Raw genomic sequence first — 24,165 nt, 5'->3', positions numbered from 1 at the left:
TAATTCATACACACTGCACCTTTAACATGTTTCCGATTCACCTGAGTTTATATATGACAACAGTAGAGAAATATGAAATAATTTGTGAACCTACGGAGCTATAAAAAGACACATACACTGAAGATTTAACCCCTAAAATTATGACTGCTCATCATCAGACAATTGGTTATTTTCTCCAGAATGTTGATACAAGTGCTGTATCTACAGTACGAGTGGTTACACATCTAACACACTCTTGGAAAACTCTGATTCTTGTGATTTGAGCTTTTTTATTTATTTGTTTTTACAATAACAGTGAAAACACTGTACTTTCAATGTACTATCAGTGCCAACAATGATGGCAACAAAAATGACAGGCAACTTGCCAATAAAACCTCCTGGTTACCCACAGATCAATATGTTCCCAACAAAACTGTCCCAACAACAGTGAAACTTTTAAGCCACAAAAAAACATTTCTTCATCATATTTCTACAGATTGATATGCATTATATATGAGCAAGAATTAGAGGTCTTGGTGGCATGTAAACACTTTTGACACGGTGAATTGTCACCTCGCTTGAAACTGTAGCTTCTGTATTGTGTTCACAGGCTGCAACAGCCAATAAGATTCAGATTCGAACTAAAGTTCATGCATCTCTTCTGCTGTGCAGTAAATGCAACTTGTTCAGGTTGAAGGCCATTAAAAGGCAACTCCCAGGACAAACAAGACAGATCTGAAGCTTTGGTAGCTGCTTTGTTCACTGTCACAGCAGAAATGACAGAAGAGCAGGAGGTTGTCTCTGAATGATGCATACCATGAGTGACACTGCTTTGAAGTCAGTGTAATCTCCCAGAAACTTGGCTGCTTGTGTGAGGTCACCTCAGGTCAACAATTTGGCCTTTAGTGGAGTCTGATGATGTGTTGAGAAAAAACATTACACAGACTACCTCTAAGTGTGGACTGAGCTATCAGATGCGAATGCATTATCAGTCCCTCCGGGGTGTGTTCACACCTGAACTCTGACATTGCCTACATGTGATTGAATCACTCAGGACTTAATCAAAGTCACTAAATTAGAGTATTTATGCAAAGAAAGCCATATTAGTGTAAATGTTTGTGGGACTTAACTTTTAAACAAGTCATGAAAAGTTAGTGTGATTAGGCATGTAAACACACTCAGTTTAACGTCAGCGTTAAGCTGCCTTCAGGGCCGCCAAAGTTAGCGAAGTGTGTGTGTCAGTGTGTCGGGCTCTTGCAGTATCATACCATTTATACGATCTGTGAGTACGGCTTACAGTATTCTACGTCTGTTTGTCACTGTACATCTTGCTGCTAGTGTCCAAGGTCACACCCCCCCTCTTCCTGCCCACCTCTTGCTAGAATGGATGACTCCAGGTACACTGGAGGACAGTCATTTGGCTGTGGCCCCACTTTATTTCTCTCTGCCCCTCAAACACAACAGTGAGCTTCCCCTCCATTCCTCCGACAAACGCTGCAGCTCATGTATTTTTAATCCTTTGACAGATGCAATTATTCTTTACATGCCATGCTCGTTAATCTTAATGCAGTTATTGCTATTCATGGCAAGACGTTTTTCCCTCCTATTATTTAGTTTAAAAGTGCGTCTCCCTCGATGTGTGCGTGCACGCACGCAAAGGCCGCCGGTCCAATCAGAGCAGGCCAACAGCAGCGTTAATGAATGCACGAGGCGAACAAGGAGACCTGGAGGAGGGGCGCACGCAGCATCAAATCAATATGTGACCTGTTGTATCTGTGGATGTGTTTTAACATCTGGCTGCATCTACAAATAACGTAGCCATGACAATTCAGCCCTTTTAGCTACAAAGCAACAGCAAACTCAGAGCAGAAATAACTACTTGATGTGATTGATGTACTTTTTTTTTTGTTTCTTTTCATGAGGTCCTTAAGGCAAGATGTCAATCCACTAGAGTGTTTCATTAGTGTGCTATATTTTGATTTGACTGTGACATCTCCCCATGCTGCGCACTGTAACTCCTACCCAGTGCAGGGCTTGAAAGAGGCCTGTTAACAGTGTTTCCTTAACAATGTTTATATCACCTCTGCTCAGTTTTGATCAGTGCATACAAACACATCCTGATCACTGAACGCTCAAAAAACAGCTTCTGCACAAATTTTAATCTTCTTCCGAGAGAAGCACCTGACATCCCCTGTTTTTTTTTCTTTTTCTTCTTCTCCTCTTCACCCATCTCCTTCTGCTCATTTCCTTCAGAGGGCGCGTGCGTGCAAGCGGCGTTTGAATGCCTGCGTTTGTTACCACCTCTGTGAGAGCAGCGAGGCCCTGTCGCCAGGGGCGTAGCCCTGAGACTGACACTCCAGGTGTTTGCTCTTCCTCGCCTCCTCGCAGTATACACACTCATCCCTCAGGATCCACCCTACTCCCCCTCTCCTTTAGAACACGTCTCCTTTTATCTGAGCGGGAAGCTCGCTGAGACTTTGTGAAGATTCTGATCTGAATACGGCCCTTAAAGTGTGTTTGTGTGTGTGTGTGTGTATGCATGAGTGAGGCCTACGGCATGTCTGAGTAGAGTGTCTGTGCATGTGTGTTAATGGTAATATTATGACAACAGTGCTTGCTAGTGGTGACCACCAGTACTGCGGGTAGAGCACACACTCAAGCCTCCTTCTTATGAATTTTTCTCTCATAAATGCAGATATCGTCTTATGAAGAGACGAATACAGCTGCCCTCCATGTTCACAGGAGATGTTTCTCTCAGCTATGAAATTTCCTGAACAGAATGCAATGACCCAAGTCATTCAGATGCATAAAGAATAGCTTCCCTTCTTCAACAGCCCCACATACAAATGCGAGCACTGGCAGGGGAGGCCTGCGAGGCACAGCGAGCCGGCTTTATTCTAATTGTGCAGCTGAGTACCTACAGTCAGGATGAGAGTGGAGCAGAAGTGCTTTGTGCATTTGTAGCAGTCTGTTGAAAAATAAGGGCATATAAAAGCTGACGGAAAAGGAAAGCTCTCTGGGCGGGACGAGATTATGCACAAGTGATTAATAAGAGCAGTAATAAACAAAGGCCCAGGAGATGTTTGAGGTGCTTAATAATGCATTATGTTCATAAAAGAGCCGGGCCTCTCCAACTGATCCCTGTGGAGTAGGAGACCCCAGAGGGACCAGGAGAGAGTGCGCTCTTAAAAGAAAGCAGCTATGTGTGTGTGTGCATAGGAATGTCTGTATGTGTGTACCTGTAAGCAGGAATAAAAAAAAAAAACACAATAGACAGATGTCTTTAATGATTTTTATTAATTTTGATTTAACTTGCATGTTTAATAAATAGGAATGGAAAGCTGCTGGTTTGTATTTCTGCATTTTTTTTTCCAGGGAAGTTTGGTTTGGATGTCGCTGGCATTTCTTTTTTCACTGCAGCATCTTGTGTTAATTTTAAATGCTGCCTCGCTCGACTCTTTGTTCCTTGACTCCAGTCTTTGTTGTGAGCTTTAAAATGCCTCAGTATTGATGTCATTCCATCTTCGTCCTTCAGTCTGTCAAAGAGAAGACATGGAACAGCGATGAAAAAGCACAGGTTAAAAAGTTTTCCTTTCAGCTTTGTTTTGTTCGCACACAAAAGCCGTCGCTTCCCACAATCTTACTTTCTCATTCCACCTATCCCCTTTTTATTTCAGTATTTTCTCACTCCTTCTAGCGCATCAAGGTGAAGTGAGACTTCAGTTTGCCGTCTGAATATCAAATACTTGATGTTTTAAAATATGCCACAAACACAGAAAAAAACATGTTTCTGAATTTGTTGCAAACAGTTTGTGTTTCTTTTAATCAAAACTATTCTTTGACAGGCAGCATTTTTTCCCCCCCGACATGCCTCTTATATCACTTTACATTGTTTGTGAAGGTGAAACTAAAAGTGTTTTGTCAACCCACTTTTTGGTCCTTGACAACAATATTACGGCAGTGTTACTGTTTGTTGCAGCAGCAACATCAGAGCGTGTTTATGGACCTTGAAGTCCAGTCAGAGCAAAAAAAAAAAAAGAAAAAGAAAGACTGTTTTGAATGAAAAGAAAAAACCTTGGAGCACAGCCTTGTAAATTAATTTGTTCGTGTTGTATGATGGGAACACAGCTGGCCTCATTAACATGCGCACAACAAATAATTATAGCGTTTTTTTTCCCTCTCCAGCCAGCCAGTGCTTGGCTAATGGGCTTGCTGGGTTAATTATGTCAGAGCGTAATTACACAGGGCCCAGGGAGACATAATGGTGCACCCTACTGCGCCCACACCGCCTAATGATGGTGTATCGCTGACAGGGCCAAGACGGACCGCCCCGACACACCTGCTTGTCTTGGCGCAAAACACACCTCAACCAGCCCCCACCCTAGAAGACACACATCCCAAACCTGTGCACATTTCTCCCCAGTGCGCCCCCCCCCCGCAGTCTGCTTCAGCTCTTCCCTGGCTTTGGCTCCTGAGGGTTTAACCTCATACAGTAACTGCCTCCTGCTTTGTAGCTTGTCGACAGCAGCACAGTGACCACTAGGAGGTTGTGGCAGCATCATTACTGCTCAGCTGAAGTGATGAAACTCCTCATCAATGCAGATGTAGCAAACAAGCCATGCAAACTTATGCAGCACTTCAGACAGTTAAGGGCCTCTGTGTTAAAATAAAACAACCCAAAAAACTGTTTCTGTAGTTTTGGCTCACTGGGGTTCGTAATGCGCTAACTTTAAGCCTGATGGTTGAAAACCCTCCAATAACAGGAAAACTTCATCCACTTTCATTATATACACTGATCACTGCTGGTTACTTTTCGATGTGGGGATTTAAAAATCAAAACAACCATCAATAAAGAAATCAGATGTTTACTAATGAACTTTTTAAGATATCTATTTTACAGTCATTTAGCAGACTCTTTTATCCAAAGCGACTTACATATTAGAGTCCGCTAAATGACAGTAGAGTAGAACGATATCTGGTAGAAAACAGATAAGAATTTTTCTTAAGTTAAATAAAATTCACCTTTCTGCTTTTTTAAAAAACTAATTTCAAGTGAGCTCCTGGCTTAACTTGAACGTACACATCATATTTTTCTAATCTATCTGTACGAGAAAATTCTCGTTTTATGTTCATTTTCTACGTCATGTTCATAAGGTCAGATTGTTGTCGTCTCAACTTAAAATAAAAAACTTTTTCTGCTCCTGCCAGTTGTTAAAATGATGTTACTACAACTTCAAAACAATACACAACATATTACAGAACTATTATTTATTTAGCTAGATTAAGTCAAAATACAGTCATTTTGCTAAATAAATCTCTGACTGAAGAACCACCTTTAACAGCAGCAGGTTGAGGTAAATGTTGGAGCGGTTTCTTGTGCTGTGTGGAGTTGTGTGTATCAGCCCAGATCATCACCCTCCCCCACTATGCTTTACAGTCTTAATGCCGATACACTATTCGTTTTTTGTTTTTTTTTTGTTAGTTTTTTTTTTTTTTTTAACCAAACCCGTACTCTCCACTAAGGTTGAGGATTTTATAAAAGCTGCAGAGACATAAGAGGCTAATTCTTGATTTCAAAAGAAAAAAAAACACTCAAGATGATCAGCTAATAATGTGCATTAGATCAGCAGCACCTGTCTGCTATTTCCCCTCTTATTCCCTGTGCAAGCAGTATGAGTATACTTAGTTTTTCACAGAATCTTTCTGAATTTTGGCTCATTTTTTATTATCAGATAAATAAATAGCTGTCTGATATAATATTTAATGTGTTTGTTAAACTAAGCTTGCATTGATTTTTATTAGAAAACCTGATGTCAATGACCTGATGATTTCATTAATATTGTGTCCTGAAATGTAAAACCTTAGAGGGTGTACTTCTAAGGGTGTACTTTCTTTTTTTACATGAATGTATTTGGAAACATGGTCAAGATCCCTGCGGATGTGGACCTGTGTTCACCAGACAGAAAGATGTATTAAACGTTCTGTGATTTATTAGCTTGAGCGAGCTGCTGTTCCCAGTCACTTACCGTGACCTCAGAGCAGACATCCACTCATCCATAATTAAGATAAGGGATGAATTAAAAATTAAACCGTTTATTTGCACAGTGACTGTTGTGACTTGGTGAACATGATACTTTATTAGCGACATAATAGTTGGTGGTTGATAGGAATGTGAGCTTTAAGGTTAGTGCTGGAATTTTCTTTCAGGTTTTATTTGGTGGATTTAGTGTCGGATCTGCTTCAAGGAGAGGCTCCGCTGCTTCTTATGAGCTACATCAATTAGTTGCTCTATTTTCTAAAGTTATAAGCAGATTTCCTGGACTCCTCCAGTAACTGTAGATCCTGCCTCCTTGGAGAATATCCCTACTGCTCCACTTTGATGGGGGTTAATTTTGTATACAGACTTAGGTTATATCCCTTCACTTTAAATTTGACTTTACTTTACTCCCCTGCCACTGATTGATAATCCTGGCTTGTCCATGTGTGAGAGATCCCTTACTATAATCTCTGTCCTTTGATCATTGAAAGTTGAAAGGATATATGGGAAAGAGGCTGATAAAGTGATTTCTGTGACAGAGGGTCGATGGAATAGCAGTGCTTTAAGTCATCCTGTTTGTCTTAGAAGAGCTGTGCTCTTAATAGTGATGTCCCTCGTGACTGATGCAATAGCTCGACAGTTGGTGTAACAATGAATGCAGACAACGCTTGACTGTAAACGGTCCTGGGAAAAATAGTTCAATCAATTAAATGGCCCAAAATGTTTGTCTGATGAAAATGCAGATATGGCAAGCTGCAACGCATCCCCAGGATTTCAACAAATTGCACGCTGCAGAAGTTTTGGCTCCCTGATGAGCATTTGTTGTCATGGCCTGCCAGCCCAGAGTTTGCGTTCTCTCAGTGGCATCTGGCAAAGTTTAAACGTCTGTGGCTTCAACTTCTTATGAAAAGTCACTTCAGTCAGTGCCCATACTGAAGAAGGGATCCAACTGGGTTCCACACAGAAGTCTAAGATGAGCGGATGAAAGCTGTAGGAGAAAAGTTTGTGCAGCAAAGCAGCGATTTTCCTCTCCTTTTAGACTTTTGAAGGGCTGCTCTGTGTGTGTGTGTGTGTGTGTGTGTGTGTGAGAGAGAGGGAGAGAACTCATGTGAATGTGTGTGTGCGCGCGTGGCTCCACACCTCGCCTCCCTCCTTGTCAAGGAGCTCCCCTGAGCTTCCTTCTCTGTGCTTTGGCACTAGAAGTCACCTCCTTTGGTGTTCGGCAGGCAGGTACACAACAGGAGCAGCTCTCTCTCTCTCTGAGCTGTTGAACTTTTCGGGAGGGGAAGAAAGGGAAGGGGAAGATTAAAAACAGCCCTGTGATGTGGAGTGCCGAGCTGCCTCCTGAGAATTCCTGGCATAATAATTTAAATGATCAAATGATACAGGGGAGACTTGTTAGCTGAGAAACAGCCTCCTAGTTGGCCCCATGGGCCCGGTGCTGCCGCGCATGCATTGCAAAACAGCTCCTCTGTTGTGCTAAAGAATCCCGCTTTTTTTTTTTTTTTTTTTTAACCCCCTTTTCAGGAGCCGACTTTTTCTCCACTTTGCTTAGGTGTATATTTGGTACTCCCTGTCACATATTTGTTGTAAGCTTTTTGTGTTCTTTGCAATTAATCAGCATGGAAGAAGACTCATTAGATTATATTTTTGTACACATGAAGGTTTAAAGAGCGCTCGTGCCATTAGGTCCAGCCTGTGAAATTTTCAAAGGCAACTGAGTGAGGAAAGTCTAAGAGTCACTCTTTGGAAACAGGTCTCAGTGGAATAGTCTGCCTGCGTTGAAACTGTGATGCAGAAAACTCAGTAGTGTGCTTTACAGTCAGCGCACACAGTAAAACAGCTATTTTGCTACTTCTTTCCTTTTTTTTTGTAGAAGCAGGAGTGTATGCATATCATATAGCGTTGGTAGTTCTTCTGCACAGATTTATTTGTCTGTTTTTACAGATCCAGCTCCTGTGCTGGAGGCCTCACATTCCCTGGAGGAAAGGCTGCAGCAGCTTCAGAGTTCAGCTCCTGACAGCGAGGCCCTGGTACGAGAGATCAGCGGGCACTGGAAGAAACACCTGGAGTGCCTTAAAAAGACAGGTCAGGCCAAAAGTCTCCACATCAGGGGAGCGTTCAAGCTGCTGCTTTACTGCATGTCTGCAAATGATGAAGCAGGTCTTAAATTATACTTGAGGAAGCATGAATGACGGTGAACCCATGCAAACTTTACTTACTCAGAGCCTACAGAGGACTGTCCAGCAGAAGCAGGTGCAGTGGTGAAAGAGGAAGCCTCAGAGTCCAGCTCTCCAGACCCCCTGATGACTCCTAACAGCACTCCTACTCCGGGAGCCCCCGGCTCACCGCAACAGAACCACCAGGACCGGGCCGAGAAGCGAGGGTGAGAACCACCGGATTTCTGTTTGTGATCCTGCTGAGTGGCGCTGCTTCATTTAATTTCGAGCCTTTTCTGACTATTTTAGTCAATAGTGAGAATTCCAGTCATGGGAAGTGGTTAAGAAAATTAACCTTCATTATTCACTTACTGCCTCTAATGTGGCTCCAAAGAGCTTCTAAGCATCACAGAAAGGATTTTTTTGTTGTTTCTATTTTTGCTAACTCCACCAAGCATCCTCTCACTTGGTGGGAGGTGGTTGACGTTAACGTACTTTTCCAGTCTAAAGGCTTTTTATTGTAGCTTTAAATTTATGCCCGTGATGCAGGAAAAGAACTGACAGAGTTTGTTCTCGTAGGGAGGAGGAGGAGGAGAGCGCTGATGTTAGTTTGCCTGACAGACTATCAGAGGCCGAGGAGAAGATCAAAGTTCTGCATTCATGTAAGTGCTTTAAACACTGGCATGTACTGTAGCTGTTAAATTTAATTTCAGCCTATTAAACAGCCACTTCTTTTATAATTGCAGTATGGTGCCCCCTGCTGAAACACTCCAGCCCCACTGGTACTTTGTGTACATACATGAAAACTTAAATTAGCACTTTTTAGATTTGACTGTCTAAAAATATCAGATTGCAGTAAATAGCTTTGGCGTGTTTCCTTGAAGTGGTTCTGCTTAAACCACAAGAAAGATATTACTATATGCTGAAAATGGAGAATCTGTGATGCAACTTTAAACTCAAAGTTCATTAGTTTTTTTAAGTTAATGTCTGACATCTTGTGGTTTGCTTATGTCCAGCTTTGAGTGCTGCACAGACTGAGCTGCTGGACCTGCGGTGTAAATACAACCAGGAGATGGCCAACAAGTAAGACTCCTTATCGTCTTCACCTTGTTGTTTAGTTTTTACCTCGATTTGTTGACAAATCTTCATATAATCTTCACCACCTCCTCCTGCTGCCATAATGGTTACAGAGTAGCTGCTCTTATTTAGCCTGCATAAACTCATGTCCACTGCAGAGCTGAGGAATGCCATTGCAAAAAACAAAGAGTGAGAGTGACTCAGCCACTAATGCAGGTCGATGAGAGAGGTCTGTGTTTGCCTTCACTGGGAGCTGGGCCTTGACAGCCCTCAAGAAGAATTGCTCCATTTAAAGATTGCTTCAGAAAACACTCTACCTTGTCCTGGTCTTTGAGCGCAATGTATCCACCGCACGCCTGAAATGAATCTGAGCTTGTATGAAGGATGTCGATAGACATTCAAAGTAAACACTTCTTTGTTTGGGTTGTGCTCCAGAGCACAGTCAGCCGCTGCTAATGGATTTTCTCCCAGGCTTAATCCATGGTGCAATTGAACTGATGTTTCTAGAGCCACTGCCATTCATTTTGCTGGATTGGACACATTTTCGGTTTGGCCCCAACACTTTACGCAGAGCTGCAGCGTAAAAAAAAAAAAAAAAAAAAAGTCCATTTTTGTAATGTGGTTTGTCAACCTGCTGTCCTGAACCCAGCAGGAACACCGACCCCTGAGTTTTCCTGATCCTAAGCAGCTGAGCACAGAAGGTGGCAACTTTTACTCTCGCTGTGTTTTATAAGAAAGATAAATTGTCTACTGACTTGAATATCTGAGCAAGTAATCAATACAAAACATTTCCAGTACAGCACAAGTTCATTAAACATGAAGCTGACACCTGTTAGTGTTTGCTGTCTACCTCAGCCTAATGACAAGACCAGGACATAGCCAAGACCCCCTGAAACCAAGGCGGCACCACACAGCACTAATGATCATTAACTTCAAGAATATGCCTGGTGTCAGATCTGAGGAAGATTATTTTGCTCTCTTGAGATCTTCCAACACAGCCACTCTCTTAGATGAATGATATTTAAGGGAATCACACAGCTTGATGTCACAGAGCAGAGTGGACAGGCGCAAACATGAAAGTTTGACTTTGTGTAGTTAGTTTGAATGTGGATTTTAAAAAGTCTAATACGTTCTTTGAGCATTTCTTTCTCTCTAGGCAAAAAAAGAACTGCTGTGTCCCTATGTGCATATTTAAATCAATCACTGCATCCTTGTTAATTCAGCCTTATCTACCTTTTGAAAATCAAGTCCCCTGTGAGCAAAATGAAACTGTTGGACTTCAAACAAACCTTATGAATAATCCTACCGAGCTTCTGTTTAAATTAGTCCACTCTGATTGTAAGACGCATGGAGGCAAGTTGGCGTTCAGTCTCTGGAGTTATGAGGTGACGGATCATTTGTGCACCCGCTTGCAGCTTGGCTTCCTCTCTGTGAAGGGTTTTATGAAAGCACTGAGGACCCACAGGTTGTGTCATCAGAATTTTGTCAGCTAGATTGTGATATTTTCTTCAACCATTTGAAGCAGAATATTGCTGAGATTTAAAGACAATTTAACGGAGGATACAAGTAATTTCTTCAAATAAAAAAATAAGTAATTTTTATGATTTTTAAAGTGGTCTGACATTTTTCTTGAGATTATCCCTTCAGAAAAACCTCTATGCAGTTTCCAGTGAACTTCTAGCAAAGGTGCAACATTAAACTGTAATGAATGAAGGTTGTGATGTTGAGCTTTTCTTAACCTCTTCATCAAAAGGTCCAGTTTTACTGCCTGCAATCCAAAATTACATAACCTAAGTAAATTATTAACATCTTTACAACTACAAGGGTTGTGCTGAGATATGTGAGATTACTACAGAAATGTCAGAGTTAAGATCTGTGTTATTGTGTCAGAATAAATTCACCAGATGCACAGCAGAGGATTTATATGGTTATCTTATCCTAAAAGGAAACCAGTTCACTTCCAGTGAAAACCAGAGGAGAGCAGCCAGTTTGTCTGCGAGTCAGTACTGACATGTCTGATGAGGAGCTGTGTGAAAATAGAAGCTAAAAACAGGAATCTCAGCAGTTTTACAGATGTTTTAGTAGAGGTGTTACGCAGGGAAATATCTCAGGAAGCCACCAACTTGTTTTGGTTATTGACACCTTTGTCAGTGGTCAGAGTTAAGAGAATGCACAGTAGTGTGCCTGTACTTGGCTGAACCGAGGCTTTTCTGTGTGGAGTTTGCATGCTCTGTTTATGTGTGAGTTCTCTACTGGTCCTCTCACTGTCCGAAGACATGCATGTTAGGTTAATTCAAGTCCAGGCCTTGAGATCTGCAACTTTTAGAGGCGCCCCTTCACCAACACACCTGAATCAAATGAATGGCTCACTACCAGGTCTTTGCTGAGCTGAATGACATGCAGAGGAGGGAATTCAGTCTTTGGATTCAGGTGTGTTGGAGAAGGTTTTCATATAAAAGTTGTAGGATGTTAGATCTTAAAGACTGAACTTAGGCACCCCTGGGTTAATTGGTCACTCCAAATTCTCCCTAGGCGTGAGTGTGAATGGTTGTCACTCTGTGTTGACCCTGTAGTGAACTGGCGACATGTCCAGGCTGTGGCTGCCTCTTGCAGGATTTAAATAAAAGCAGTCACAGGAGCTCACATTAACATAGTCTTTTTTTAAAGATGGATTTATTTATTTAACCTGATTAAAAAAAAACAAAAAAAACAATGAGATTATGATCTTATTTTCAAGAGTGGCCTGGCCAGTAGGCTAGCAGCTCATGTCACAATGAATAATATATAAATAAATAATACAATAAGAAGTAAAACTGATCATAAATAAAACTTGCTAAATGAAAATGTAAGACATGCTTCAGGATTTTGTAACTTTTTGTTTGCAACTCTTTGGCTGCTAACTCCCAGTTTCTGTTTTCACATGTGAGTGTGGTTTGCTTGAAGTGGAGAAGTGAGCAGAAGCTCTAAATTGAGCAGTGCTGTTCTCATGTTTTCTTACATTCCCATACAATGGCTTAAGGTCTGAATTCTGTGTTATTTTGGATGGAAGTGTTTGTTAGACTCTTTTAGCTGAGTTTCTCCCCATCATTTTGTATGCTACATGTTAGGTTTGGTGCTTCCTAGCATGTACTGCACGGACACCATTCTGTACAGTAGGCTCTTCATACAACATGTACTGTGAGTGTCAGCAGAGCCTGCACATATCAAGCATAATCTGATCATTAAGTGCACTCTGTTTCCCTTTTTTATTTAGATAAAAATGTAATAGAAATGAGAATATCCCCTCATTAATGCTGTCATCATCTGCTTGGTGCGTGTGCGTGTGTTGCAGGGCAGCAGAAGTTGACGCCATCATGGCGAATCTTGAGAAAGCCAACCAGGTAAGTTCAGTCTAGCTCTGCATTTCTCTGATTGAGAAGCTCCTTCGTTAAGGTAATCACTCCTGTAATCAAGCTTTGCCTTTAATTAGACACCTTCCATCCCCTGCCCCCCCCCCCCCCTCCCCCACTCGTCCTTCCTGTTCTGCCTCCCACCCTCCCCTGAGCGTGTGATTAGTGAGTGTAAACTGGAGCCCCTGTTGGTGGGCGCTCTACGGCAGCATGGCTCCACTCAGCAGAGAACAGGAGACAACCGAGCACGATTGATGCCGGAGTGTTGAACTCTGGGGTTCTTCGTTATCTCATTGCTTTGATTGCTTCCTATCCCAGTGATACTTCTTTTCTTCTGCTTCTTTCCTCTCCCCTCTGCCTTTCTCTCACCACGCTGCTCTTTGCCAGCAGCTTCCAGATAAATGTTCTCAAAATGAATCATTAATTAGCAGGCCGGGTGTGACAGAGCAGGTAAACAGTTTGGGGAATAAAGTGGGCTGACTAAACAGTCCCCTCAGCAGAATAAAGCAGTGGCTGCACTCGTCTGCTCGGGGGCCCCTGCTCAGGTTTTCTCTCTGTGTTAAATTTCTGAACAAGGGCGCCTCCTTGATTTATGTATGCGCGCTCACCTTGATCATCTCATTAGCCAATTGACGTGGTTGGTGTATGAAAACTGTAACAACTGCGATACCGTTGCTTTGTGCAGAGAGCAGAAGTGGCTCAGAGGGAAGTGGAGAGGCTAAAGGAGCAGTTGGCCAGTGGCCCCAGTGCCACCATAGGGAGCTGTCCTGCAGCAGAAGGCACAAGCAGGGTAAGAAAAAAGACACGTTAGGTGTGAAACACTTTGATTTTAATGACCATCTCCAGGAAATAGTGCTGTGTGATAGAGAACAGGGACATGGATTTTACTAACCCTATTAACTGTTGGAAGATCATCCATGACTCTGAGATTACATGTAAACACACGACTAATAGCACAACACTTCCTTTCATTATTACATAATATAGATTTCAATTTAAATTAATTATCCCCAGGATAATTGTGTTTCAATGTTTTTTAATGGCGCAGAGTGAATATTTAGCTGCTTAAAGTCTCATGTGATCAAAGTCATGATAACTCTTGTAACCTTGTGAAATTAAACTGCAGGTGCCTGTTTCCTCATCAAGCACCAGACATGCACTTTGTTCTTTAGTTATCTCTCAAAGACCTGAAAGGTCTAATTTAGCTCTTTGCAATTTTTGTTTTTCTCCTTATCAAAACAAGGCCAAACCTCAAAGCTTTGAGGAAAACATTTACATCCACCGATCCTCAGCTGAAGCTTTGAAGTCCCCCCCTCCCACTCTGAAAATGTGATTTAGATGCATTTTCTGTGTATGATTGATCAGAAGTAAGATTTCCTTTTAAAGCAAATATTTCTCTCCCATTCTACACTTTCTCTCCTTCAGGAGAAGAACGAGAAGGGCGATGTGCTGCCATCCCAGCTGGAGGCCACCTTGCTGGCTAAAGATAGAGAAATCCTCCGCCTTCTTGAAAATATTCAGCGGCTGCAGTTCACGCTGCAGGAAGTTCAAGAAACCTCAGCCAATCGGATCCTAGAGCTGGAACGCCAGCTGGCCTATAAGACTGAGGCCATCGAGGTGAATTAAGTCAAGCAGAACATGATGAACACCTTCACGTCTTTGATAATTAATGCGTCACTTGTTAAGGTGGAGTAAGAGGTGTTTCTCTTGTTCTCATCTCAGAGATTAGAGGCTAAACTGCAATCCCAGATGGACTACGAGGAGATTAAAACTGAACTCAGGTGTGTTGATGTAATTTGAATATGTTAAAACATAATAACTTTAATGCATATCTAAAGATATGACCTCGGACTTTTGATTCTGTCTGCAGTATCCTGAAGGTTATGAAGTTGGCTTCAGCAAACGGCAACTCATCCCAGGTATAAACGCTCCCGTTTCCAGCCAACCAGGCTTCCTTTCTCAAAACTAAGACCTTTGTTTTGTTCTTAACGTTCTGTTGGTGTCAGAGAAGAAAACCTACTGCAGTGCCATTGAATGCTTCACTGATCCATCACCTATTATAAAGATATCGACAGGTACTGCAATTGATTAATTGGAAATTAACAGCTTGTGTGTGTGTGTGTGTGTGTGTGTGTGTGTGTGTGCTTGTGTATGTGTGTTTTATAGGATTCTACCAAAGCTGCAGAGGCTCTTTTGCTGGATAAAGAGGCTTTTCTTCCATCTCACAAGTACTTAATGGATAAGACTCGAATATTACGCAGCAATGGTAAAAATTGTGTCTCAATTTATCATTTTTTGAAAAATTGACAAAAGTGTGTGTTTTTAAAAGGAGTTTTGTCACTTTCTGAAAACTCCCCATACCTCACGGATTGATTTGCAGTTAGTGGTCAGGCTCAAAGATTAAATTCTTCACTTGACTTGAGTTTTTTTTTCTTTAGATGATGATCATTCAGAGGATGCAGGCAGAGAGACAGGCAGGCCGCCCGGCTCCCTCTCATCTTCCTCTCAGGCTGACAGTCATGCCTCCCCCAGCCCAGGTCCCCCCAACCTGGACAGTTCCTCCTCCAGCCACGATCTCCCCCGTTCTTTCTCTGTGTCGCCGTGTTCTGGGGACCGACTGTCAGGTGACCACATCCTTCACAAGCAGCTCCTGTCCCCACATTTTAAAAAGGATGGCCTCATGGCTTTCCCCACCGCCCTCTATGCAGCCAAAGTTGCACTCATGTCAGCCTCTCAAGGGTCTGCGGGAGCGGGCAGCGGAGACACCGGCCTGCCCAGCGACCAATCAGAAAGTGGCAGCTCGACTGCAGGAGACGATGACCAACTGGACACCGCTGAGATCGCGTTTCAAGTGAAGGAACAGCTTTTGAAGCATAACATTGGCCAGCGAGTGTTCGGCCACTATGTTCTGGGCCTCTCACAGGGCTCAGTCAGTGAAATCCTGGCGAGACCCAAACCCTGGAGGAAGCTGACGGTGAAAGGCAAGGAACCTTTTATTAAGATGAAGCAGTTCCTCTCTGATGAACAGAACATCCTGGCCCTCAGGACCATCCAGGTCCGACAGAGAGGTGAGTGAAAAATGCAGCAGAACCCAAAATAAATGAAAATCAGAGTTCAGGGGACATAAACCACACTGACTCCATCACATACTGTCACACGGTGCAGAGCTATAGGGACTGTAGATATTTAGAGGACATACTTCAACATGTGTGAGCCGCTGAAGCCACGAGGAAAAGAAGGTTTAAGCAAAAGCTTTTGTGTCTGTGAACCTTCAAATATTTAGATCATGCTGTGTTGTCTTGGTGGCTTAGCTCCTGACCTTTTTTGTAGGTTTAAATCTTGTAATCTACTTGGACCACATCCTTGACTCCTCCACGGCTTCCTCTGCCATGTTTATAGTGTTACTTTTAAACTTTGTTTTCTCCCTAGATTCGCAGCTTTTTGAAAGTTGAGCTTCCCGTATACTGCAACCTCAGACAGCATGTGCTCAAAGGCAGCCATTGATCTAACAGTCAAAAGCAAAGCCTTGGAACTGCTCTCTGATCAACCATCCCACTCACCCCCCTTCCTCTCCCCTCCCTTTCTCTATCTCTATCTCTTTCTGTTACCCTCTGTGGCAGGGAGCATCACTCCACGCATCCGAACTCCAGAAACTGGGTCAGACGATGCCATTAGGAATATCCTGGAGCAGGCCAAGAAGGAGATCCAGTCCCAGAGGGGAGGTGAGGATGAAACTTTGTGTCATAAGTCATAGTTAAAAGCCATATTGATTGTTTTTCTTTTCTTTTGTTATTGACAGTTTTTAGTATCTACTTTGATCACTGATTTAATGCATTTGAAGGATGCGTTTGAAGGATGCGTTTGAAGGATGACTTGAGGGTGCGTCAACGTCTGTGTATGTGTGTTTTTTGTTTTTTTTTGTTTAGGTGATGGCAAGTCATCTCTGAACAGCTCATCTGGTAGAAGCAGTAATGGAGCAGGCAGCAGTTCTGATGAAACCATAAAGAGCATCCTTGAACAGGCCAGGAGGGAGATGGAGGTGCAGCAGCAGGCCCTCATGGAGATGGAGGCTTGTGGGAGAGCCTCCACTGGCAGCTCAGGAGTTCAAGTAGAACGTCTTGGCCCTCCCGAGCGTTCTCGGACACTGCCGTTACCCATCTCAATCAAACAGGAGGAAGGGGGCTGTGTTACCGTGTGCATGGCCAACTCAATCAGCAGCCCTCAGACCCCCCTCAGCGTCCTCTCCCCAGCCGCTTTTGTTCAGAACATCATCCGCAAAGTCAAGTCAGAGATTGGTGAAGCAGGCACCTACTTTGACCAGCACTGGTCTCAGGAGCGTGGATCTATGGTGCTCGGTGTTGGAGGTACCTCTCAGCCCTTCAGTTCAGTCTCTCCTTCCTTGTCTTCCTCTTCCTCTGGGCCCTCCGCCTTGCCTCGGCCCTGGCCAAGGCTAGAGAACGGTGACGGCCTTCCCAACAGCGAGGAGGCCTCTGCTGCGGAGGACGAACTGGGTCTGGGTCGGCCAATGGAGGTGAAAGTGGAGTCAGACACTTCTGTGAGCGGGGAGTCGCCGGGACCAGGACCAGGACGCCTTTCCTACTACCCAGCTTACATTCCCCGTGCACTGAAGCCCACCGTGCCTCCGCTGACACCGGAGCAGTATGAGATGTACATGTACAGGGAGGTGGACACCATAGAACTGACAAGGCAGGTGAAGGAGAAGCTGGCAAAGAACGGCATCTGCCAGCGGATCTTTGGTGAAAAGGTCAGCAGTTGCTCTTTGACATTTCCGAATACAAATATATATATATATATATATATATATATATATATATATATATATATATATATATATATATATATGTATCTATTAAAGAGATCATTTAGAGAAAAAAAAGAAGAAAAGATCAGTTTCACTTTTAAGAACAGCCCAAAAGTCGGCCTGGTTTCTAAGTTTAAGGTCTCTTGTTTTCTTAGTCATTAAAATAGTTCAAAGTTGAGACTAAAGAATCTCAGGCAGACTGGCCAGGTGTTTTACCAGATCATAGTATTCTCCTGTGTTGTCGATTCAAATCTGTCCAGGTTGGTGGAAACCGCCAACACATCTCTGCTAAAGTTGGCTTTTTATTTATTTATTTGGTTGTCATTGGCTCAGATGAAGTATTAACCTGAACTTTTTAACTGAACCTAGTAAATATATGTAGTTATTAAAAGAAAAATAGTTGAGTTACAAAGGGGTCACTTAATATAGATTAGAATTAAAAACATCAGTTATGGATGTATTTGTATCCGAACCTAAACAAAAAAAAAAATGTTGTAAATTCTTTTCAAAGACCAGATTTTACATTTGATTTAAAAAGTAAATCTATACAGATAAGATATAGAAATGACCAATTTTCTTTTTCCATTAAATGGTTCATATATATTACATCCTATTTTAGAGGCTTTTCAGTCCTATCAAATCCCTGTTATGTGTTCATTTCTATCTGTGGTGTATCAAGTCAATCACTGAGCAGATTTGACACAACTTTAACAGTTTCTTAAGAAGTCTTTGTTTTCCAAAATACTTTGTAAGTTGTACTTTTTGAATACTTTTACTCTAAAATAATACATTATTAGCAGGACCACTTGTGGTGTGTTGTCTCCCTCTAGTGGTTGTATCTTGAAAGTGCATATATGTTGTTTTTTTTTCTCTGAAGATGAACAATTATCTTTCTGCAATTATCATAATTTGGTTTATTCGATGTGACTTTTAAATTTGTACATTTGGTGTCGGTCTTGCTAAAATTGTGTGTCAGTTATGGTGTGTATTGGTTTTACATCATAGGTGCTGGGACTATCTCAGGGCAGTGTCAGTGACATGCTGTCTCGACCGAAACCCTGGAGCAAGCTGACCCAAAAAGGCAGAGAGCCCTTTATCCGCATGCAGCTGTGGCTACTGGACCAGCTGGGACAAAGCCACAACCAGACTTCAAACCAGAGCCACACTCAGGGTGAGGCTGTGTTTAGATACAACACTAACACGTCTACATTGTTTCGCCAAAACTTCTATTTTTAGAGATTTTAACATCTGGTGAATGCTTGCAAGAAAGGATATTCTGGTTATGAACTTCTCAAAAATCTGTCATTCCAGATAAAAGCCCAGTGACAACCCAGTCCTCACCCTCCCCACCTCCCAGCCCGACAGAGGGCCATCCCAGCCCGCTGGCTGAGCCTGTCAGTCTCTCCTTTGAGAGCAGCAAAGAGAACCAGCAGCCTGAAAGCCTTGGCATGGCGTTACCCACCCATCCAGAGGGAGGGAAGTCCACTCCCAGTCTCATGGCTCTACATCAGCCCACAAACCCGGTGGGCATCCAGGAATTGGTGGCAATGTCTCCTGAGCTAGACACTTACGCCATCACTAAGAAGGTCAAGGAGGTGCTAACAGACAACAACCTAGGTCGGTTTGAGTTCACACTATGGAGTTAAGCCTATTCTCCCAGTAAATGCAGTTACTAACTTTTTTTTTGCCACAGGCCAGCGTCTTTTTGGGGAGACTATACTGGGTCTGACTCAAGGTTCGGTGTCTGACCTGCTCTCCAGGCCCAAACCATGGCACAAACTGAGCCTAAAAGGCAGGGAGCCATTTGTTCGCATGCAGCTTTGGCTCAATGATCCTCACAATGTTGACAAACTGAGGGCCATGAAGAAGATGGAAAAGAAAGGTGGGCACCCAGAGTGTATGCTGTCACATCTCTCAGTACACATATCAGATTCATTGGTGTCATTATAACCTTGAATATCCTTCCTGTCTGCTATGTAGCCTATTTGAAGAGGCGATACGGACTGCTCAGCACCGGCTCTGACAGTGACTCGCCCAGTACTCAGTCCGAATGTGTGAGTCCAGCTTTGACCTCGCTGGACTTGTGCCCTTTTAGCCAGGTGAAGAAGCCCCGGGTGGTACTGGGAGCTGAAGAGAAAGAAGCCCTGAGGAAAGCCTACCTGCTGGAGCCCTACCCCTCTCAGAACACCATTGAGATGCTGGCCTCACAGCTCAATCTCAAAACCAACACTGTCATCAACTGGTTCCACAACTACAGGCCAGTCACTGTTAATGACACAGCTTCTGATTTATCTGACACTGCAACCCATAATCATAAATATCTCTATCACTTAAGGACTCTCTTAAGCGACTGTCTAACAGCAGTGTTTGTGCGCAGGTCCAGAATGCGACGGGAGGTGTTAATGGAGGGTCTGCCCGACAACGACACAGATGCTGAGCACCATAGTTACTCCCCCTCGGCGACACGGAGCCCTCACTCTGATGGAGAGGAGAGGAGGCTGCAGCAGCCCTCAGGACACATCCACTCCAGCCTTCCACTTAGCGCCAACACCTCAATGCCTCATGTCAAACAGGAGGCAGCAGACAGGGAAGACGATGGGGAGGAAGGACGGGAAGGCTCTATGAAACAATCAAGAGTACAGTGTTTTCCCACAGCTGTAGCATTCTCACCAATGAAAAGCGAGCATGAGGACTCCATTGCTGGCTGTCGTGACCCGCACTTGGCAGGCCAAAGCCTGAGGCAGGAAGAGGGCATGAGCAGCCAGGTTCAGGGGCTCTACCCTGGCATAGTCTCCATAGATGGTCCCCAGAGAGCTAACCAGTCCAGGCAAGACGGGGACGAATCCAGAAAGTCTCCCGTTGATCCCGTCAGCTTCAAGGCTTCATCAGAGCCCTGTCGCAGCAGCCTGGAGGTTTCCCTCAACTCCCCTTCCGCTGCATCGTCGCCTGGTCTCATGATGTCAGTCTCCCCCGTTCCTTCCTCTTCTGCTCCCATATCCCCATCGCTGCCCAACCCCGCATCAGTGAGCACCAATCACAGCCTGGACGCTAACCCCCTACCCTCCTTCCAAAGCCCCAAACTCAACAGAAGCACTCAAAGACGCAACGAGAAAATGGCCAACCTTAACAACATCATTCACAGGCTAGAAAGAGCAGCCAATCGGGAAGAAACTCTGGAATGGGAGTTTTGAGCCTACTCTCCTGGTTTATTGTCCAGTTGGCCCTCGCGGCACATGGCAGGTTTAGATTAAAGCTTCCTGCAGACTTAAAAGGAGCCTGGCTCCTGCAAGCCTGCCATCTCAGACTGATAACTTACAGGAAATTGGAATGCAAAGCTCAACATAAAGCTGAATTCTCCACAAAAACTGAAGAGCTAGGGGGAAGAAAGAATTTTTAAAGGTGTATTTGTTTGTTTTCTGTTTTCTTTTTCTTTTGATAATCCATACAACTTTGAAATATATGTGACAGCACTAGCTGTTGTTTTACTTTTTGGACTCGACATGAAGACTTTTGCAGCTATGGTGTCATAAAATGTACACTGAAGTTCTGTAGATTGCCACTGGGTGAGATTAAAAAAGACCCCTGTCTTAAGCCATTAAAAGCACTATAACTATTTGAAAAGAGACATTGACCAAATTTGCTACTTTTTGAATAGCAGTTTTTCAAATTTTGTCTGTGAGACTGAACAGTTTAAGTCACGTAACATGAAATCCTATTACTGACTGAGGGATAGTCCTTTAAGACTCTAAATATTCAACATCTTGTATGTACTTAGTTTCTTGGTGATATGTTTTGAAATATTTGTATCACGTATAAAATGTGGTTGTACATGTTGTAGAACTGTCTGCAATAGCCTTCTCTAAACCCAATGTAGCATGGTACTCACCTGACCCTGTTATCCTCTGTAGTTAGTCACCTGTGATTATACTTGAGCAAAAACAAAAGGAAAAAAAATATTGAAGAAAAAAAAAAACTGAAAAAAGGTCATATTAAACCTAATACTGGAATACTTTTTTTTTTTTTTTTTTAAATAATCCTTGAGGTTTACAGTTTAGGGCCCTTGTGCTTTTGGTAGTAAGTGAAACATTCACTTCTCATGAGCACAGTTTACATGATTTCTTTCAGACTTACCTCTCTGATCCTCTAAGGCACTGGTTTTCAAACTGTAATGGGCCAAGATACAGGACACCTGGTTTACCTCAGATTATGTTGATCATCATCATGCTATGACCGTGCTTTTCATTCTTACACATAAACACGACCCTCGACTATTTTAAGGGAAATTACTCTGTCATGCCTCTGATGTGAGTTGATTCCTTCAAGATCAAACATGAAGCAAAGTGGAAAGTTTAAGGGTGAAACTCTGTCTTTTTGGAAGAATACATTCAAACAATGAGCTAATTGTGCTTGTGTATGTATGTACAACCATCTTCCTCACAAGTAAGAGCTGACCGAGTGCACATTTTCAGAGTGGGTCTTTCATCGCTGCAAGAATAAACAACATCTGAGCATCAAAATGTGCTTTAGCGAGGCCACTCACTCCTTTGCATTGATTTACTTGGGGAGTTAAAGCTCAGCGTACCTAAAAGCACGATACATATAGTGTGATCTCTCATCAACCTGAACACACTCAATCTACAGGTACTCTATAATTAAGAACATCCCCTCATATTAACTTTGGCCACTTTTGTATTGTGTCTATAGACGTTTCTTTGTCATGCTTGCAAGATGTTCTTTATGTATTTTGCCTCTATTTTATACTCAGAACAGTTAACTAGATATCAATACCTCGTGTATGAAGTACTTACAGCACTTAGATTTTGATAATTGTGAGGACTCAAGAAAATTTCAAATATTAACATTATCCTAACTTAGTGTCCACAAGTCTTTTGCCTTTACTGTATTGTTGAAGTTGGTAGTAAACACTTGCACATGTCTACATAGTTCAGAGGACTTGGATTGTAATATCTAGAGATATATTTAACACAGTTATTAAAAAAATATCTTACATTCTTGGGACAAAACATGCTGATTATATTGACATAGAGTGTACAGATTTAATAAACCAAACCCATTCAAGCCAGTTGCGGTCTGGTAAGCTTGCCCATGTTTTAGACCTTCTCTCAGGGTAGTCTTGCTTTTTAAAGCTTTATTGAAACAGTTGCTCTCATCAGTAATGGTGATTATGATAGGCATGTGGCATAGAGAATGACTCTGTTATACTGTATACTAATTCAGGATACAGGAATTCCAGCTTTCAAATAACAGGATGGTTTATTGGAAAGTTGTTACAGTTTTGTAATTCATTACACAGATGTGTCAAAGTACAGTGTGGATTATAATTACCGGTACTAGGAAGAAGCTGATGGGTTACTTTTTCTTGAGATCACAAGACTTGCTCTTTGAAACACTGTTTTTATTTTCTTTTTCTCTCTTTGAGCTACAAAAGATTTTCCTCTGGTTTTCTTACCACCATATTTTGTGCATAATATACTGTATAATTAGAAGTGACATTTCTTATGTGAAAACTTCATTGTCTTTCATGGTAACATGGACATATGTCTTAAAAAAAGAAAAAGAAATGTATTAACCTTGACCATTATCTTCTCATGTGAAGCTCATCTCATTGTTTTGCATGCAATCCATTCTGGTCACATGATGGGGAGAAAGACTTCTTTTTGGATTATTGTTCTTGCACACGGATGTTGAATCGGCACTTAAGGTCTTTTGCATCAGTACCGTCCATGCATGGTGCAGCTGACAAATATGGCTCTTGTAAAGTCTTCATGATTCCAGTCACACCGGTACCCTAGAAAGACCTAATAAACCTCACTTCCAGGTTAAGAATTCAATCAAAATTATTTTGTGCCATATCATATGCCTCATGCATTTTCCTTATGGAGAAATGCCTTTTGGTTAAGTGTGATCTGAGGGGAGTGTGGAGCTTTTTGTAAAGCAGTTCAGAAAAAAAGTAATTTTTTTTTTTTTATTTATTTTTTTTTTTATTACAAACGTTCTACAAATTAGATGGTTTTTATTTTAAAACTGACATTAGTCACTAAATAATGAAGTAGCTGGTCAGCAAAATTGAATGATTGCATTCAGAGTTGAAAAGATAAAATCAATATTTGCAACTCTGGTACTGGGGGTTTGTCACAAAGGAAATTTGTCAGCTGTGAGCCAATAAAGAAGTGTCCTGCAGGCTCAATAACTTTGTAATGCCTCACGTCAGGCTATAAAATGATAAAAATGGACTAAGGTATGCCAAGCGTCTTGGAAATGAACTTGCATATGTAAGCCATCAGTCAATACATAATTGTTTAAGATCCTGTTGTGTTGTGTTTTTATTTTTGTGTAATGAAATTCAGAAGCATAACAATGCAAAAGTATGAAAAAATTCTTAAAGTAGACACAAAAATCTCACTGCCCTTCATTGTAGCGTTACACTCTAAAACAGGGTGGTGTCTTTCTAATTATGAGTAAAATATATTACTGTCACAGGTTTTCTGTGTCAGATTATTTCAAAGACGCAAACACCACCTGATTCTGCATTAATTCACAATCTCTGCGCTATGTTGACATTACACTATCCAGTGTTTACATGGTCGTACCGCGTGGTGCGTTTGAGTCCCTCCCCCTCGCAGAGCAGCAGGCACCGCTATGACGCGATGACGTCATGCACACGTACGTTGTTGGCTGGAG

The 24,165-nt window shown here is 42.4% G+C and overlaps 1 protein-coding gene across 1 annotated transcript in view; it reads left to right on the top strand.

Annotated features, from left to right (window-relative positions):
* The window catches only part of cux2b (cut-like homeobox 2b), a gene marked incomplete at both ends in the record, with an annotated part of 85,855 nt that extends 65,201 nt beyond the window's left edge, over nt 1-20,654 (top strand). Inside the window, 18 exons of the mRNA XM_079251931.1 lie at nt 7,964-8,104; nt 8,243-8,402; nt 8,755-8,837; nt 9,192-9,258; nt 12,584-12,632; nt 13,327-13,431; nt 14,067-14,258; nt 14,364-14,422; nt 14,512-14,560; nt 14,808-14,907; nt 15,080-15,709; nt 16,262-16,363; nt 16,568-17,406; nt 18,469-18,634; nt 18,775-19,080; nt 19,157-19,345; nt 19,444-19,720; nt 19,841-20,654. Coding sequence (XP_079108057.1) covers nt 7,964-8,104; nt 8,243-8,402; nt 8,755-8,837; nt 9,192-9,258; nt 12,584-12,632; nt 13,327-13,431; nt 14,067-14,258; nt 14,364-14,422; nt 14,512-14,560; nt 14,808-14,907; nt 15,080-15,709; nt 16,262-16,363; nt 16,568-17,406; nt 18,469-18,634; nt 18,775-19,080; nt 19,157-19,345; nt 19,444-19,720; nt 19,841-20,654 — 4,328 coding nt within the window. The remainder of the gene's footprint in view (nt 1-7,963; nt 8,105-8,242; nt 8,403-8,754; nt 8,838-9,191; nt 9,259-12,583; nt 12,633-13,326; nt 13,432-14,066; nt 14,259-14,363; nt 14,423-14,511; nt 14,561-14,807; nt 14,908-15,079; nt 15,710-16,261; nt 16,364-16,567; nt 17,407-18,468; nt 18,635-18,774; nt 19,081-19,156; nt 19,346-19,443; nt 19,721-19,840) is intronic.
* Between the last annotated feature and the right edge of the window lie 3,511 nt (nt 20,655-24,165).

This window comes from Telmatherina bonti (assembly GCF_933228915.1).
Source record: "Telmatherina bonti genome assembly, chromosome: 13".
Taxonomy (NCBI): domain Eukaryota; kingdom Metazoa; phylum Chordata; class Actinopteri; order Atheriniformes; family Telmatherinidae; genus Telmatherina; species Telmatherina bonti.
This window is presented reverse-complemented; position numbering and strand designations above follow the sequence as displayed.